This window comes from Chanodichthys erythropterus, chromosome 20 (genome assembly GCF_024489055.1).
Source record: "Chanodichthys erythropterus isolate Z2021 chromosome 20, ASM2448905v1, whole genome shotgun sequence".
Taxonomy (NCBI): domain Eukaryota; kingdom Metazoa; phylum Chordata; class Actinopteri; order Cypriniformes; family Xenocyprididae; genus Chanodichthys; species Chanodichthys erythropterus.
The window spans coordinates 5,424,943-5,444,132 of record NC_090240.1 but is presented as its reverse complement, the minus strand read 5'-3'; the positions used below and the strand labels follow the sequence as shown (position 1 = coordinate 5,444,132).

The following is a 19,190-nucleotide window of genomic DNA, read 5'->3' as shown; positions in this document are numbered from 1 at the left end:
GAACTGCAAGGGGCATTACACTTTCTTCGTAAGATGAATTTTACTTTATAACTTGTTAAATATGGATATTTTTCTTACACAAACGCATCGCTTCGCTACAGAAGGCCTTGTTGAGAACATTTTTGATGGATGGATGCACTTTCTTGAGCTTCAAACTCTTTGGCCCCGTTCATTGCTATTTTAAGCTCGGATGTGTCAGGATATTTATTAATATAACTCAGACTGTATTCATCAGAAAGAAGAAAGTCATATACACCTAAGATGGCTTGAGGGCGAGTAAATCTTGGGGTATATTTCTTTTGAAAGTGAACTAACTTAAGCTGCTGTAAGCAATTTCTAAAGCCACTAGCCATCAAAAGGAATTGCATGTTTCCAAACATGTTTCTCAGACACTCCCCCTCATTTGCTATTGTTCAGTCTCATCCCAGAATCAGGCCATTGGTTAATATCGACAGGGAGTTTTCTGATAGGCCATGTGTTACGGTTCTCAGTTGCTGTGTTTACATGCCTAAGACTGCCACTGCCACATAGACAAGTATATCTCAGGACATGTATTTCAATGATATCTGACAGGTTGTATGAACATTTTATTTTTCATACAGCTAATTTAAAGTGCATAATACTCAAAGGGGTGGATTTGGGTGGAAAAAAGTAAATTTTCCCTTTTTATTACAGTGCTGAGGACTGAACATATTCAAACAGATGATAAGAGCTTGGAAACCTGTGAATTCATAGCAGTCTGGTGTATTGAGACCATAAAGCCTTGTTGAAACAGCACCACCCTAAGGACGACTTCTCCAGTTCATCATAAGGTACTCATAGTGATCAATCAAAATTCATGTTTGTGTGGATAATTGTGTTGTAGTTTACATATTATATATATATATATATAAATATATAATCAACACATTCACAATTCTCAGTACAATACAAAATATAATCAAATAGTATTTCAGTCATTTTATGTTGCCTGCATTCATCCCATGCATCTATAATGCCTAGCTTTGACTGTCAGTTCATGTTCTGTTTCTAGGAAAGCTAAATGTATCTCAATTGCATTCAGGCACAGTGAAAATCATAAAAATGTCCTGCGTTATCAGATAGCACATCTTTCTTCATCTTGCATCCTGGTGATGAACTAATTGTGTTGATTGCAAAGATGTGACTCATGGTCATAAATTTTGTGCCTTGTGTTCATTCGCAGGCCAATTTGCCATCAAAGCTGGACAGAGAGATAGCAAAGGCTTGTACTGCACACATGGGGTAATTATAGTCCAGAGTGAACATATCATCTGCCACCCTTCCAAACTGCATCACAATGTAGCTATCTGAAAAAGAGAGCATTTAGTTTTTACATTCAGGCTAATGTAACAATACCAAAACAAGTACAATTCCTGCATAACATAGAATTATCAACACAACATACTGTATGCAAAAACGTTCAATTTGTAACATTTTGGCCTATTGAAAAGTTGTAACCTTTGTGTAAGTCCAGTGGAAGAGGTAAAGGACATTGACAGAATTGGCAATATCAGCAGTATCACTCACTGTCTTTGCTGTGGACGATCTGGAAGTTCTTGATAGAGGCTTGTGTGACCCGTCCAGAGAAGTTGAGGACATAGGAAGCAGTGTCATCATTCCAAACTGGAGTTTTGTTGTGGAGTTCAATCAGGTTGTCCATCTGTCTGTTCTGGTAGCGCGCAAGTATACCGTCGTTGTCCTTCAGGTAAAATAACAGAATTGTTGTTCATGAACCAAATGGTAATTGTACACTAAAAACATTTTAAAAACCGTGTCATTTATTTAAAGTTCATTTTTATATCAGTCTAATCGAAAATCGTGGTTTCTTTTGTTCAGTTTGACTAAAATCAAATAACACTCTTGTGACTTGAAAATACGCCCAATGGGAAAAACGTAAATTTCGCAAAAAACACCCTTATATCGCAAAAATGTTTCATGCTCAAAGAAGGTGTTTTTTCAGATAATTTGAAAAAGGAATATTTTGCAAAACTGCAATTGAAACTTTTTTTTTTTTTTTTTTTTTTTTTTCGCATTTACAGGTCATCTGGGGTACGTAAAAGTCGATAAATCTTTAAAGATGGCATGGTATGTTTGGACAGAAGATGAGACAGTGTTCTTTATTAAACTCATTAAAGACAAATTAATTATGGGAATATTGTATTCTAAACACCAAAGAAATGCCACAATTTATCAAGACCTTGAAGCAGATATGAGGGAGAAACACCCAGAAACACCTCATACACAGCCGCTCCCAAGTATAAGGAGCTTTCCTTGCCATTAATGCTTGGATAACACACCTATGTCTCCTTCTATTAAAAATAATTGCTATTGCAGTGGCTGTGAGATACTTAAACCTACTAACATCCATTGCCATGATATTTGGAATGACTGATCGCGAGAGGATAAAATTACGTTTTAGTCGCTTAACATCAGCTAATGGAAATGTCGTCATTTCGCAATAGTTTTTTTAATGACATTTAGAAAATGCAAACCTGTAATGGAAACCCAGCTAGTGTTGATGCACGGAACACATACTGGCTAGCTTCAATGACGGCAGAAATTATTGTGGGTTTTATTCATTTTTATGGCATTTGTTAGTACATAACAGAAAATATGATGCATGTACGCATTTCAAGTTCTTTATTTGTGGCAAGTAAACTAAATTAAACACTGACTAACAAAATTCTTCAAAAGTGAAAGTTCTACTATCATATTATAGCTAAAAACAAATAAGCTTTTTTGTTAGAATCAGGGACCAGTTGTATGTATAGTAGGGGTGTAACGGTGCACAAACATGACGGTTCGGTAATGGGTTCGGTACAGCAGGGGGAGAAAACTAAACATAAAATTGCTTATTTTTTCTTATTTTGTATTAAACAGTGGTTTATTGAACCAATTGTGTCTCTCTCTTTAAATAAATTCAATTATAATTCACATATTCTTAAGGATAAAAAACCCCAACTCAACTAAAGGAAGGGAGCCCTTCTTACACATTACTATAATATTAAATGTTACAATTAACAACAGAGCCCAAACTATTAAATTCAGTTGCTAGTTATTTATTTTTTAAACATAATAATCATCACTCAATTTTATTTTTTTATTTTTTTTAAATATAATCATTTACACAGTTACTGTCATAACTTTTTTCATGACAAATTTATTTAAAAATATATTAAATAAGATATTACTAACAGGTAAAGTAAATATAATGAATATATAAGCTAATATAGTGCATATATTTAATGAAATGCTCCCCTCTAGAGTTCATTTCTCCAGTGAAGTAACATGCTGTGGACACAAAATGACTTGCCTGAGGTAAATGTAATGCTACACGAGATATTATTTTCAAGCTGTTTTAGTGATGCATTTCCGTGCTTGAAACAGGTTGAGAGAATACATGTAAACATGTCTATGCATAGATCATCTCTTCTTTTTCTTCTGCTCTTTTTCTTATTGTAGCGGGTAGCATTACAGCACGCGCCCCCTTCTGGGCTGGAGTGTGAATTTCCTGTGACTGACTGTATTCGTCGTCTGACTGTATGCACTGAACCGTGAAATCCGTACCATATGGTTCAGGATGAATATATGTAATGTTACACCCCTAATGTATAGGAATTTTGCAAAAAATTAGGTTAAAGCACATTTTTCCCGTGAGCCTTTATTGTGAATTTATTTGCTTGCGTTTGTTGTTATACATCAGAGTCAGATATAGCAGTAACTGAACTCACTGTTCGTGGACATATCGGCACTCGCTCGTTGTCGTCATCCATGCCTGGGATGATCACAGTCATTTTTCTGGGCCCTTTAAACCCCAACACATTTGTCTCCTGGACAGAAACACCAATATCTACTTTGAAACTTCTAAAAGATTTTCCAATCTTCGTGATGACTGTTGAGGAACTGAAAGTGAGCACTCACATAAATGATAGCCGCTAGCTCTTGCCGGGCATTAGACATGTCCCTAAGGGCACGGTCAGGGTTGAGACCGTTGTCAAACACTGTGAACTTGGTACCCATGAGATTAGACCTAAAAAGAACAGAAGCCACAAAGCAAAAAAGTGCAGTAGTGCAGAAATCACACTTATTTTTGTTGCGTATATTTTATATCAGACAAGTTACCTCAGTTTTCCGATAAAATGATCTCCACCCCGTGAAAGGTCAGTGGCATCTATGGATATCAAATAATTTGACGTTGCACTCTTTTTTCTTTTTCGACCAGCCAGTAGGAAGACCTGCAGGATGAAGTGAAATAGCAAAAGAGGGTCCCAGTTAGTCATCAATAGAGCTTTTCACACTGAGCTTAACCCTGTTTTATTGTTGTTCTAAACACCGCTTTTAAACCTGGGTAAAGAAACGTTTCACACCTCATAATTAGGGGCGGGCAATATGACCAAAATCTTTTATCACGGTATGAGTAATTTCATGATAGTGATATTTCTCACAATATATATTTTTGCTTCAAACAATGTTTTTATATCAATATTTTTGAATAGAATATTTCATAGAAATTGTCACCAATGTCAGTATCACCAAGTAATCAAATGTATAAGAACACTGCACAGTCTTCACTGTGTAAATTAAATATATATTTCTTCTTATTAAAGTTAGAAAAGTGATTTAGTCAAAAGTAGTGAGATTTTCTCTCTTTTGTTGTTTGATTAACATGAATGACAGACAGCAGGGATATTAGGCAGCTGTCACTTTAAGACTGAATACCAGGACCTAATATACTGTTATGCGAGTCATTCTATGAAACGGGTGCCATTTCCACTTTGCATTTTTCAAAATTTTTATTATGAACAAATTTTTTTTCAAACAAAACCTACAAATTGAAAGATATATTAATCCTCCAAAAAACATATTTTCCCACCTCAGGCATAACATTTTTATTAATATTATCCTGTTTATTCAGGCAAGGAAGCCATTCTTGTACCACCCCGTCACGGGCAATATGTATGCCATTGGAGTAGTAAAACAAGAAATAGATTTTTAAAATCTAATGTTTTCCTAATAAAAAAATTTCCCTTTTTTGGAAACCATCAATTGAAAGTCTGTAATTTAATATATATTTTTTTTATTTTTACATTTTTAATCTTGATACATGAATTTGACCTTTCAATGGCCTCATTGTTTGTACTGAAAAAAAATATTTACTTAAAAAATACAAATAAAGTTACATTTATCTGATCAGTCCACACAACAAGAACATCATTCAACATTAATTTATGTAATATTTCATTTTCTTTCCATAAACCTTTAACAAAATGACCCTGTGACGGGGTGGTAAATGATGTGACGGGGTGGTATGGACAAAGTGTTTCTCTATATGATCTGCTGGTTTTAAACTTTAAAAACTGGGGGAGGGGAGACCTTCAAATTGAGTAAAAAGTGAGTGAGTGAGTGAGTGAGTGAGTGAGTGAGTGAGTGAGTGAGTGAGTGAGTGAGTGAGTGAGTGAGTGAGTGAGTGAATTAATGAACAAAACAGTGTTGCCAAGTCTGCGTTTTTCCTGTGAAATTGGGCTAGGCTACTTTTGCACTGTTGCCGCGGGTTGTTTTTCATGTAAACGGGTTGAAGCGAGCCCAAATAACATGATATTTAGCCTTTGGAATGTACATTTTACCAAGGGAACCCTGCCAAATAAAAAGTTTTACCCCCTCAGAATGTGATTTTTATCAGGGGACATTTTGGGATGAAATTTACAATGTGTGTGACGGGGTGGTAAATTTCATCCCAAAATGTCCGCAAATCTCCCATGTGGTCAAGTTTCTTAACTAGCATACATGCATTCAATCTGAAATTTAATTTTCTTTGTATTAATAATGTAAAAAAAAAACAAAAACGCTTTCACCTATCTATTTTGCGTGACGGGGTGGTAAGTTTAAGCTTGACGGACCCTGCCTAACATGAAAAAGCAACAAATAAACAATGTAAAAAAGGCTCAAATGATGTCACTTAGGCTTTGTGATGTCATTTAAAGGAACAGTGCATTATTTATAGATAAAACAAGTTAGCATGACGGGGTGGTAAGTCAAACTGAGGGACGCACACAAATCATAAAATATTTACAAAAAAAAAATAAGGTTTATTGTGAATACATATATCTTGTGTAAACAGGGACACACATATAATCCTGAAAATAGTATATGTTTGAACTTACTTGGTGATATTTAAGATGCAAATGTCATGTTGGTTAACACGGACATGTGAAATTGGCTATGTAATAATGAAAAATTATTAAAAATAGTATGCTAATCTTCAAAAAAAAAACATGTGATCATATATCATGTTAAAAAGAACACTTGAATTAATAACTTTAAGCTTTGGAAACAGACTTTGGGACATTTTTTGTGCTTTATGCATCTGATCAAATGTTGCGGACCCAAATGGCACCCGTTTCGTAGAATGACTCATGCATGTTTTCTTTCTTACCTTTATAGTCCAAAAAATCCATTCAGGATAAACTTGATTGTACAGTTAGCAATATGATACGAGGATGCGCAATACTAGAGCCTTTATGTAATTATACTATCTTGTGTGGTGTTCGTCCAATCAGTGATACTGACACCACAGACATGCAAATAAGGATCTTAACCCTGGATTTAGCAATATATAGTGTGAAAGGACTGCTTATGAATACCCAGGATTAATTGTTAACCGCAAATTATGAGCAACGTGAAATGTGAAGTGAAAAAATGTCTCAGGTTACACATTTAACCATGGTTCCCTGAGAATAGGAAACAAGACGCTGCGTCCCCTAGGGGTCTCTATAGGGGGGAATGCCTCCGGCATGACAGGTGTCTGAAGCATGAGTCTAAACATGACAATGAACTTGACATTGGCAGGCAGCAGCCTTTGACATCACCACTGTTGCGACCAAAAGTATAAAAGGGCCCCTGTGCAAAATGCATAGACTGTAAAAAAATATTGACGTAGTGTCCGTGACGTCACCCATAGATAGGGCCGTAGTTCACTGACAAGCCACGCAATATCACGTTCAATATCGACGGCGATTCATATCGATATTGAACGTGATATTGCGTGGCTTGTCAGTGAACTACGGCTCTGTCTATTAAATGCCGCTCCATTTGAAAGCAGGTGATGGCGATTTAGCGGTAATCAGGGAACCGGCTTTACTGACGAAATGCGCGTGACAAAAGCCCAGCCCTACCCATAGAGTTCTGAACAGCAGTTTTGACGCGAAAATGAGGCAGCGGCCATCTTAGCTGCACGTGACCGCACGTCACTCATGGATAACTGAAAATGGGCAAAGAGGTGGTACGTAGTTGGAGCCCATGCGACTTGTTGCTGAAACCACGGCCACCTAGCATATCTATCTTAGATACTATCTAAAATATTAATAAAGATAACAATACCATTAGAAAGTACTAAAGGTTTACTGTCAATCTACGGTGATTTTTAAGGTAACATTATAGATGCTCTAACACCAGTAGGCTAATTAATTTGTGTGGAGTGTGCAAATAACAAAAAAATCAACTGGCACTTCATACCTTTAATGAAATAGAGATCGATAGATGAGTCCAATCTGTTTCGCTTGGGTAAAATGTCCATTTCAAAACATAAAAAAAAACTACTTTTTGTTCATGAAAGCGTTAAATCCATGAAATCTTTATATATTATCCATGTTTTGCATTACATATCTTCGGAATGATTTGCTCTCCATCATTCAATCTGAGCATCGGTTTATAATGTAAAACTCTATACATACATATATAGGTACCAGATATCTGTATAACTCTCAAATGTTCTCTCAAACTAATGAGCACGTGTCCAAAGTATAATTTTTCAAAATAGTGCAGCAGTTTTAGTTATATCCAAGCAGTGCTGTCGGAGTTGTATATCCTCCTGGTATTGTCATAGTAGTAAATCTCAGGAACAAACCCTTTAGCCAATGCCTTGACGAATTTATAATTTGATGAGTTATAAAAAAATTCACCCCCCTCAGAGTTGTCATGAAGGACAATAAAGACCAAAACACAATTTGAACCAGAGTGTAAACATGTTTTTTTCCGCTGTAAACTTGGCTGTTTTAACATGATGGTCAATGAGATTCTGCTCCCTTTTGCAAGCCTGTCCCTAGCGGCCAGTCGATGAATCACAGTTTAAGTTACTTCCGTATTGGCTTCATGAGAAACTGGGGGAGGTTGCCGCTTGGCAAAATGTCATCCACTTCTTGTCTGAAGGAGATGTGTGCAGGGATACTGAAAGCATGGCAAAGGGACACAGCATCTTGTTACCCATGCTGCCATGCTGAAGGGATGAGTGCCCTATGACTGCCCACAGAGAGGACTTCACAGAGAGGACACTCAGGACTTCTGTTCAGGCAGTCCTGAAGAGTGGAGGCCTCAAACAAGAGGCCTAGGCAACACTCTAACCCATGGGCAATACCGAGAAACTCAGAAAGAACTAAAACTCAGTTTAACTGGCCTGCAAAGCTCCGCAGAGTGGAGACTTCAATACAGAGACTTTCATAATGAGAGGAGGCCTAGCAACACTCCACACTGAGGTCAGTAGCCAAGGAGGCTCCCAAGAGCCTAATGACCTAGCAGTAGCCAAGAAGGCTCACAGAGAGCCTGCAACTCGCAATTGCTATCCTAGCAGAGCTCTGGGGAGCGAAGACCACAATATAGACAACTCTCTCTAGTGAGAGGAGGCCTAACAACACTCGCAGTAGCCAAGAAGGCTCACAGAGAGCCTAACCACTTAGCCTATGGCTGAGCACATATACAGTACGTCCTGTGCCTGTCAAAGTTCTAAATAACAGGGCTAGCAGCCTACCACAGTAATAGGAGGAGCTCAGAGGAGCAGTGGCCTACAGCCCAAATCTGGCTCAGAGACAGAACAGCTTACCACGGAGGCTTCTCAAAGTCTAACAACTCAAAAATGCTAACAACTCAACACGGCTTGAAAAGGCAGTAGCCAAGGAGGCTTACAGAGAGCCTGACAACCTAGCATGCTGCCTAAGTGAGCTCTGAGGACTGAGGCCTCAGCATAACTCTCTAAAGCAAGAAGTGGCCTAACAACATCCTACTCTCAGAACAGCTTACAAAGGAAGCTTACAGAAAGATTAACAACTTGATACTGCTATCCAGGTGAAGCTCAGTTATCCATAGGAGTGTTTAGGCAGTTTTGTCCAGATAGAAATGTTTTCCATAAAGTCTGTCTTCCACAACCCCTAATTGTTATAACAATAACAATTACTACACTCCTCTGCCTCTAATTCCTCAGAATTAGATATATGCATAGCAGCAATAGTATAAATTGAGCCAACAAGAGGAGCCAAAAAAAGCAAACTTCTAGTTCAACTCGTCCCTGCTCTGCCTACAACCCCCAAGCTTAACAGGTTGGTTCACCCAAAAAGGAAATTTCTGTCATTAATCACTCACCCTCATGTTGTCCCAAACCCGTAAGGCCTTAGTTTTTCTTCAGAACACAAATTAAGATGTTTTTGATGAAATACGAGGGTATCTGATCCACACATAGGCAGCAAGAACATTGCACCTTTTGAGGTCCAAAAAGATACTAAAGACATTGTTAAAACCATCATTATTGGTCAATACTGAGCCGCTGTTTGGGCGTAAACACTGAAGCTCTGCAAAGAATATAGTTCCTCACCAGTGGCGTAACTTTGTTTTAAAAAGTGGGTGGGACAAGAATGTGTATGTGTGTGTGTGTGTGTGTGTGTGCGTGTGTGTGCGTGTGTGTGGGGGGGGATATTGTAATTGTATTATTACAATAATAATAAAATTAATTAAAATTATAAATGTGTTAAAATATGATAGTTTCCCTGCATCTGCTATAATACAAAATGTCGTTAGTCTCGAGAGTATGTACATTAGTTAATAAATACGACGATCCGCCTTTGATAATCGAATGTCCTGATGGACTAGTGGCAGTAAATCCATTTAGGGTGCAAGAGGTTCTCGGTTCTAATCCAACCATGAATGATTTTTTTTTTTTCTCATTAAAACCAAAGATGTTCATCAGTGATTGTATATCAAGAGCAGGGACACGTTTATGTGTATTTTGTTTTGTGATTTCAACGTAACGAATAGAGAGTCTCCGCAACAGCGATTCACATCGGTGTGAAGACTGCACAGTGTGCACGAGTGCCGAGAACCCTGTTGCACGCGCCTCTAATAACAGTGACAACGAACACTCAACATGATTTCAAAAACAACACATCCCAGTGCCAAATCGCCTATTATTAACACAAATTAATAATCAACTAGAGGTGTTTATTTTGTATTAGATATCCGCAAGATGTTTCAAAAAGTGGTGGGGACAATATCGACCCTTTCAAAAAGTGGTGGGGACATGTCCCACCCACAAATTACACCTATGTTCCTCACTATACATGCATTTATTCCCTAGGAACTAAACGTGCATGCTCCTCACTCACGCAACGAACAAACATACTCCTGAAGACAAGAAAGAGGATGACGTTTTGCACAGGTGACCTCTTATACTCTCGGTCGCACCTGTGGTGACATCATAGGCTGCCTCCTGCCAATGTCAAGTTTATTGTCGTGTTTAGAATCATGCTTCAGACACCTGTCATGCCAGAGGCATTCCCCCCATAGTGACCCCTTATGAAAGGGAACCCAGGATTCTGTTTACCTGGGTTTTACACTGACCTAGGGTTAACAAGTTCAAGTGGGAAAAGCCCTAATTTTCAATTGCACGCCCTTTGTAGAGCCATGCATTTCAAAATATTGATACACTATCCTCTCATACTATAAAACATTGTCAGTAGTTCTGCATGAATTTGAGCTACAATTGTGAGCAAGTCACCTTCTTGTCATTGTCTAAATGGAGGTAATAGGTGGGGTAGAAGCCTCTGTCCATGCCGCGCTTATCTCGTGTCACTTTACACTTGATGGTGGTTCCCTGTGGCGCAGGCTGAAGAACAAACTCCTCAAGGTCATCAAACTCAATCTCTGGTGATGGAGGCCTCTCCTCCTCCTGTCACAAGAGAGATATTACTATTCAGATTATACAGATTATATATTCTTTCCCTCAGGCTGACATTGCCTCACTTCACAGGAGTCTTACCTTTTTACTTTTCCTTCCTTTGCCTTTCTTCTTTTTGGGCACTTCTGTTTCCTCGTCATCACTTTCATCAGATTTAGCAGCTTCTAAAATGAGAAACATTTATATGGATATTAGAAGCTTTTGTCAGATTGAAAGTTATTTTAGGTTGTTGTCATTATCATTTAAGAAATTTGAAATTATAGGGATTGTATGAAAAACAGCATATGTGGCTACAGTAGTCACAAAAAATGTTACAAACAAACAGTCTGGATAGAAGATACATGCATAGCGGACACTTACTCTTTTTCTTGTTATTTTTCTCTTTGTCCTTATTACTCTTTTCTTTTTTCTTGTCTTTTTCTCCTCCAGCTTGAAACATGGAGGTGGAGTTGGCAGTGGATTTCTTTTTGCTCTTGCTGGGTTTAGTCTCTGGCTCACTCTCATCGCTGTCGGACTTAGTGACTGGAGCAGACGTTTAAGATCCAGTCAACAAATGTGACCATGACAGTTTTTAATAATAAATATCTATCAAAACACTATAGTCACATTATGTACAAGCATTGCATTGTATCTGTAAGCTAACTGTATTACAACTTGTATTATTATGCATTGTATTACACTACATTTTTTAAAATTGTATTACTATTTAGTTAGTAAATTTTGAACACTTTTAGATATATATTTGCATTTTAACATGATTTTCTGTACTAGTTTTAAAACTATATATATTATTTTTATTACATTTTCTTCTAAATACATTTTTTTTTTCCAGACAAGCATTTTTATTATTATTATTTTGTGTGTGTGTGTGTATGTATTAAATCACAATAAAAAAATTATGTATAATATTTCTTTGTTTCACTTTACAGAAAAGAGAATTCGTAATTTTGTACTGAAAATTTTGTAATAATACAAACAATCGCAATGGTCCTTAAAAATGTTTAATATTTTATACATTAATTTTTATTATTATTATTATTATTATTCTTTTTTTTTTTTTTAAGGTGAAATATTAACCAGACATATTCTTGATGAATGTGTGTGCATTTTAACAACACAATGAATAATGTACAGTGTTTTAAGAAAAGTGAAATTACCTTTCTTTTTTGCGATAAAATCTGGTTTATTTCCATTTATCTGAAACATAGAAGCTGGCTCCTTTTTTGCCTTAGATGTCTTTCCTTTGCTTTCTGATTCACCTTTATTCTCTGAAGAGATAATATAATAGGGGGAACAAATTAGATAACTCTTTTCTACAATGATGGCTCGCCTACAGCAATTTCAGAGTCACTGAAGCCAATATAGAGTTCTTTCACAGGGTATTTAGCTGAGAGCCCTTAAGTGACAAATTAGGACCAGTTCCTAGAATTCCCCTGGGGTTATTAAGGTGTGCCAGCTTCAAATAATCAGCTCAGCTTCTAGTTGAAGAACAGTTTCTTTCAATATGCAAATGAAGGCATTAATGCCTCAACAGGTTCCATCACAACCAGAGACCTAGATAACAAAAATATATTCTAAGAAAGTTTTTCTAACATTCCCATTAAGTGCATGTTCTCTGAATGTTTAAAATGCCCAGGTTTTTTTTCTTTTTCTTTTTTTTTATTTTTTTTTTATGTTTTTCTTGGTTGTGAATGTTAAGGAAACATTCCATTTATGGTAAAGTTACATTTGAATGTTCTTTTTTGGAAAAAAAAAAAAAAAAAAAAAAAAAATGACTGTCCAACTAAACGTTTCTAAAGAAACCTTTAAAGAGATAGTTCACCCAAAAAGGAAAATTTGATGTTTATCTGCTTACTCCCAGGGCATCCAAGATGTAAGTTACTTTGTTTCTTCAGTAGAACACAAAAGATGATTTTTAACTCCAACCGTTACGGTCTAGCAGCCATATAATGTGGGTCAATGGGAATTTCTTTTATAAGAGTAAATAAAACTTGCTTAGACAAATCCAAATTAAATCCTGCAGCTCATGACGACACATTGATGTCCTAAGAAACGAAACGATTGGTTTGTGCGAGAAACCGAACTACGGAAGATGATTAGGGCCAAGCAATAATAAAAAAATATAACCATCTTGAGATTAAAGTTGTTAAATTTCGAGAAAAAAGTCAAAATAAAATGTTTAGAATAAACTCATTAAATTACAAGAAAAAACGTGTTAAATTTCAAGAAAAAAGTCGAGATAAAATGTTGAGAATAAACTCATTACATTACAAGAAAAAACGTGTTAAATTTCAAGAAAAAAGTCAAGATAAAATGTTGAGAATAAACTCATTAAATTACGAGAATAAACTTGTTACATTTTGAGAAAAAAGTCGAGATAAAATGTTGAGAATAAACTCATTAAATAAGAAAAAAGTAATTAAATTACGAGAAAAAAGTCGTTAAATTATGAGAACAAATTCGTAATTTAACGAATTTGTTCTCGTAATTTAACGACTTTTTCTCATAATTTAATGAGTTTATTCTCAACATTTTATCTCGACTTTTTTCTCAAAATTTAACAACATTTTTCTCATAATTTAACAAATTTGTTCTCGTAATTTAATGACTTTTTTCTCATAATTTAATGATTTTATTCTCAACATTTCATTTCGACTTTTTTCTCGAAATTTAACAACTTTAATCTCAAGATGGTTTTATTTTTTTATTATTGCTTGGCCCTAATCCTCTTCCGTACTGAACTGTATTTATATAATTTTTTACCTCTAAAACACCACTATGTCCAACTGCGTTTAGCATTCGCTTAGTGTGGTCGGATTGCGCTCTGACAGCGGAAGTGATGTCTCGCGCATATACTTCAATGAGAGCGAGACATCACTGCTGTTGTTAGAGCGTGATCAGACCTCACTAAACGAGTGCTGAACGCAGTTGGAAATAGTGGTGTATTAGAGGTAAAAAATGATATAAATACTGTTCGGTTTCTCGCACAAACCGATCGTTTCGTGTCTTAGGACATCAATGTGCCGTCACGAGCCGCAGGGTTTAATTTGGATTTGTCTATGGAAGTTTTTTCGACTCTTATTGTTCAAGTTCCCAATCACTGCTATTATTTGACTGACAGACGGCAGCGGTTGCAGTTAAAAATCATCATTTGTGTTCGACTGAAGAAAAAAAGTCATCTACATCATGGATGCCCTGGGGGTAAGCAGATAAACATCAAATTTTCATTTTTGGGTGAACTATCCCTTTAATGAACGATGAATAACTGTCAAAACAGCAATAGCTCAGTATCATAGAGCCATTAGTTCTAATGTCCCTGCACTTTCATCAGCAAACATTATTGAATTTTTCTGCATCACCATACATTACACTTTAAACTAAAATGTTTCTCAAATGTAATAGGAGCCCCAGAGGAGGTCATCTGTGTAGGTTTTCAATCAACTAGGTCATTGCAGACTGTCTGGTAAAACTTATTAGTCAGCAGCTGGACTTTGTTTTCCATTTGTTGAAGTCGTTTCTCCACTTATTCGAGTGGCTTGATCAGACGCCCCCTGAGGAGCTCACCATCTGTCTTTTAACAACAGGGAAAATGAGGCCAAGCCTTTAAGATGAGCAAACGAATCCCTAAACCATACCTAAAAACAAGAGTTAAATTCACTTGAAAGTGCCCCACTTCAGCTCATAGACAAACCAGAGTGGCGATCTTTAAGACAGCTCTGCCGTATTGTTCTGGCTAATCTTCTTAGCTCACGAGATCCAGGGCTAATCCTCTTCCTGAGCAGCAAACCCCCATGCATGTGTACATAACGACATTAAGAGTTACACACACTGAAGCCATTGTCTAAGTTTCCTCTGATTCGATATTTAAAGTGTTTTGCTCTGAGGGGGAAATAAACTTAAAAAGCTCAAACTGTTTTAAGGGACCAAAAATACTCTCTATATAGCCAACCCCCAACAAAGTGCAAAGTTCAAAGTGGCTCTTATAATAACATAAATGCTACTTGACCGTTGAAACTAATGGAACAAAGCTCAAAGTGAACCTTGGCCTCGCTTATTAGCATGCATTCAAGTGTGAATACGCTCAACTGACCTTTGGCCTTTGATTTCTTTTCTTTGGTGTCAGCAGGGGAGCTTTCTTTGGTGGTTTTTTTCTTTGTCTTCTTCTGTGAGGTCTCCTCTTCTTCATCATCCTCATCATCTTCATCATCAGAATCTGATCAAAATGACAGTTAGAAATATCAGTTTTAAAGGACAAATCCTATAAATGATTAAGACAATTATTTTTATTAAAGACATTTGGAGATTATTTTAAGCAAAATATTTGAAAGCCCATTAATACAATTACTTGCAATGTGACACAATTGCTTATTACTTATGACCCATAGCTGGTGCTGACAATTACACAGACAAATTTCGGTGTCAATATGTCAAATCTTTCCAGAGATACAGCTTTAGATACAGATATTAAATCCATAACTTTTTGCCCACATGGGCTGAAGATGATCTAATTTGATCTCATCAGATATGTCTGTGATTGGCTACAATAATCCACGCTTCAAAAACATGTTGTAAATAGACACCAATGACGCTCTTCACTGAGTGCTTACACAGATACACACAGGAGCGCTTGAAAGCAGGTGTCTATCAGTGGACCAGTCCGCTCCCCCTTTCAAAACGCTTTCAAATTCAAACACTTCCGTGTGCTTTCAGATGTTCCCATGCGTTGATCATTGTAGCCAATCACAGACATATCTGATGAGTGTGTGAACACAATGGCCAATCAGAGGTGTTTACGAATCCGCTCAACAGTGCTCAAAGTGTCACATTTTTTTACATTTCAGTACCGACTTGGTATTGCGGTTAGTACTTTTTGATATCGAGTTTTGTAACGATACGCCAATACACTCGTAAAATATAGCATTTTACAACATAATTTAAAATGGCAGACAGCTACAAATAAAAAAAAAATTGGAGCGATATCTTGTTTTTATGTTAGTGTAAAAAAAAAAAAAAAACACTGAGGGTCTTTTGGGTCTCCAGAAAGACCCCAGGCAACAAAATGTAATTTTGTAACAAAATAATTGTTTTTTTAAAAACAAATGTAATTTTACTCTGTTTATTAATGTTATTATTTCATATTTGTGCAGTTTTTGGAGGATTTATCATATCTTTTAAATTTATATAAATAAATAAAACAATATTTTGTTGAATAGGTTTTTATACAAAAACAGCTTTTTATGTAAAATTCACTTTATAAAAGACCCACATTTCTAACTTTCCTTCATGGGGATAACATGGATAATTTGACATGGTTTAGTGTAAGATTTTTGCCCATCTTTTGGAAAATGCAGTTTTAAAAGTAAAAAAAAAAAAAAAAAAAAAAAAAAAAGATCACTTTTACCAGTAGATGGCTGCAGAGCTCCACTATTTGTTATGTGCTATTTGACTAATGGAAAGACATCTTTTCACAAGTATTTTTCAGTTGGATTTATATCTACATATAATGAAATCACAATTATGACAATAAAAATTACTTTTTGTCAATTTTTATTTATTTTTTTTTTTAACTGAAAAAAAAAAAAGTTTTTCAATAATGTTAATTTTGAGGATGAATTTTGTCCATTTTCTAAGCGGGGTCTCATCATAATGTAACAATATTCAGTAAAAAAAATACTGAACTTTGACAATAAGTAACTGTAACAATCAGTTGTTGTTATGATTGTGATTTCATAATATTTAGATTATCCAACTGAAAAATACTTGTGAAAAGATGTCTCAGTTAGTCAAATAACACATAGCAAATAGAGGAGCTCTGCAGCCATCTACTGTTAAAAGTGATCTTTTTTTCTTTTCTTTTCTTTTTTTTTACTTTTAAAACGGCATTTTCCAAAAGATGGGCAAAAATCTTACACTAAACCATGTTAAATTATCCATGTTATCCCCATGAATGAAAGTTAGAAATATGGGTGTTTTATAAAATTTAATTTATTTTGTATAAAAAATATGATAAATCCTCCAAAAACTGCACAAATGTGAAGCAAAAACATTAATAAACAGAGTAAAATTACATGTGTTAAAAACAAACAAAAAAAAACAATTATTTTGTTACAAATTTTCATTTTGTTGTCTGGGGTCTCTGGAGACCCCAAAGACCCTGAGTGTACACCCCAAACGAAGACTGCACAAGGGTTAAGTAGTATCCGGGATTTATAGTTTCATTTTTATCAGCTTTTTCAGACACGCCTACAAATGATTTGTGTGTGAATCATAATTGTTTCTATGAAATATTCTGTATAAAGTATTTCATACAGTACTAAGGAAAAATGTGTCACTTCATTCCCTGCCAACAGCTCGAAGGACAAGTTGCCCACATACTGTTGGACAAGTGGTTTAGAAAATGGATGTTTAATAAATATCTATTTGAACTAATTGATGGATTAAAAATCACTTATACCTTTCTTCTTCTTAGGAGTACTCTTGTGCTTCTTTTTTGTGTTCTTCTCCGTTATGTCTTCTTTGTCCTTCTCGGTTTTCTTTTTCTTTACTGTTTTTCTCTCTGCTGAGAAGTGAAAAGAAGTTGTTTTAGCAACCATGGATTATTCCACTAGTGCAAAATGACAGTGCTCAAAAAAAAAAAAAAAAAGTGTTCTTACACAAAGCACTTAAAAATATCTGAATGCCATTTAATAATCAACTGGCCCCTGTAATGATCATTTCCTGTTTAGTTTTGTTGTTCCATCACTGTTGCCCGAGTTCTCGTTTGTTGCCATTGTTTCTGATTGAGTTACTAATGATAATAAAGTATATCATTTTAAAACTGACAAACTTCTTTTTGTGAAATGTTTTGATAAAAACAACATTTTTTTTTTTTTTTTTTTGTTATCTACTGCAATGATATTCATTTTTTTTTTTTTTTAGTAGGAACTGTACAGTATTTCTCTCAGAACAGAAGCACATGTGGCAATTCAATGTCCATGTAACCATTATTTGGTGATTATTTTACTTCCTAAGGGGCATCCAAATAATCCAAATCCAGTAAGATGAACAGTTTGAGTTTGTACTGTATGTCTATGTGAGATGTGTAATGTATCAGACTGACTCTTTGAAGGCGTACTCTCCTCCTCGCCTGACAGCTCTTCAGTCTTTTTAGCTTTGCTCTTCTTCGGTTTGTCTTCGGCTCCATTGGCCTTTCCAGAATCTGCCTCCGGCTTCTTCTTCTTTGTCTTCTACATAGCTGTCATAAGGTCAATTAATCACATTTACAGTTTTTCTTTTGCATGCTTGTACATTTCTGTGCATAGTTGTGTAAATTTAAGCAGTAGTTTTGAACTTACCCATTGCCAGACATCAATGAAAGCAAGCAAAAGGATGCACATAATACTTTAGAAATTTACATTACCTAAAGATGTCATGAAATCAAATTGCCAATTCTTATTTTTATGAAATATAGCAGTATTTATTACATGTTCCCTCATAATCTTTCATCAAAAATAACTTCCCCACCCTCTTGCAGCATCTCTTCTCTGATGACATGTTTACTGATGTGAGGGCGGGGCAACCTGTCACTCACATGAGATCCACCAATAGCAAACCACAACCATCCAATCAATTCCTCATGGACAAAATCAAGTCCCACCCTACATTTTTCTTGTCTGAAAGGCTGTTTTACTCAGATGTATGTCATAATAAAGAAGAAAAGACCATCGAGTCGGAACCGATAGCCTTGTGGGCAGAACCGACATATAGCGGTGTTGCGCTTCGGCAACCCGAGTTCGAGTCCTGGCTTGCTGACCTTTACTGTCCCCCTCTCTCTCTCCCATTTATCATAATGAAGGCAAAAATGAAAAAAATAAATCTTAAAAAAAAAAAGACCATTAAATGCCAACTTATTAATATTAAACACTTAAATACTTATTCTATTTATTAAGCTAAGAGTTCATTGCTCAAACAAAGGACATTAAATATGTGACCTCTTACGTACAGAATGCAGCAGGAGGGGAAAGTCTAATTCTTACACAATGTAGGCCGGACGTCACAGCCTGCTTCCGTACTCCACGGAGTGGGGAGCACATAATCTGATTAGTTCCAATCTTATATGAGTATTTATAGACCTCTCTTTAACAAAGAGCAAAAACAGTGGGATCCTTGATTTCTGTCGGCATGGGGATTTTAC

The 19,190-nt window shown here is 35.9% G+C and overlaps 1 protein-coding gene across 1 annotated transcript; it reads right to left on the bottom strand.

Moving 5' to 3' along the window:
• Positions 1-394: 394 nt before the first annotated feature.
• tulp1a (TUB like protein 1a) lies at positions 395-18,788 on the bottom strand. The gene is given in 11 exon segments (XM_067370695.1): positions 395-1,328; positions 1,549-1,720; positions 3,753-3,851; positions 3,943-4,051; positions 4,144-4,256; positions 10,838-11,008; positions 11,099-11,181; positions 11,378-11,539; positions 15,108-15,230; positions 17,472-17,576; positions 18,117-18,788. Coding segments are annotated over 11 exon segments (1,413 nt in total). The 5' UTR covers positions 18,259-18,788; the 3' UTR covers positions 395-1,194.
• Positions 18,789-19,190: the final 402 nt, after the last annotated feature.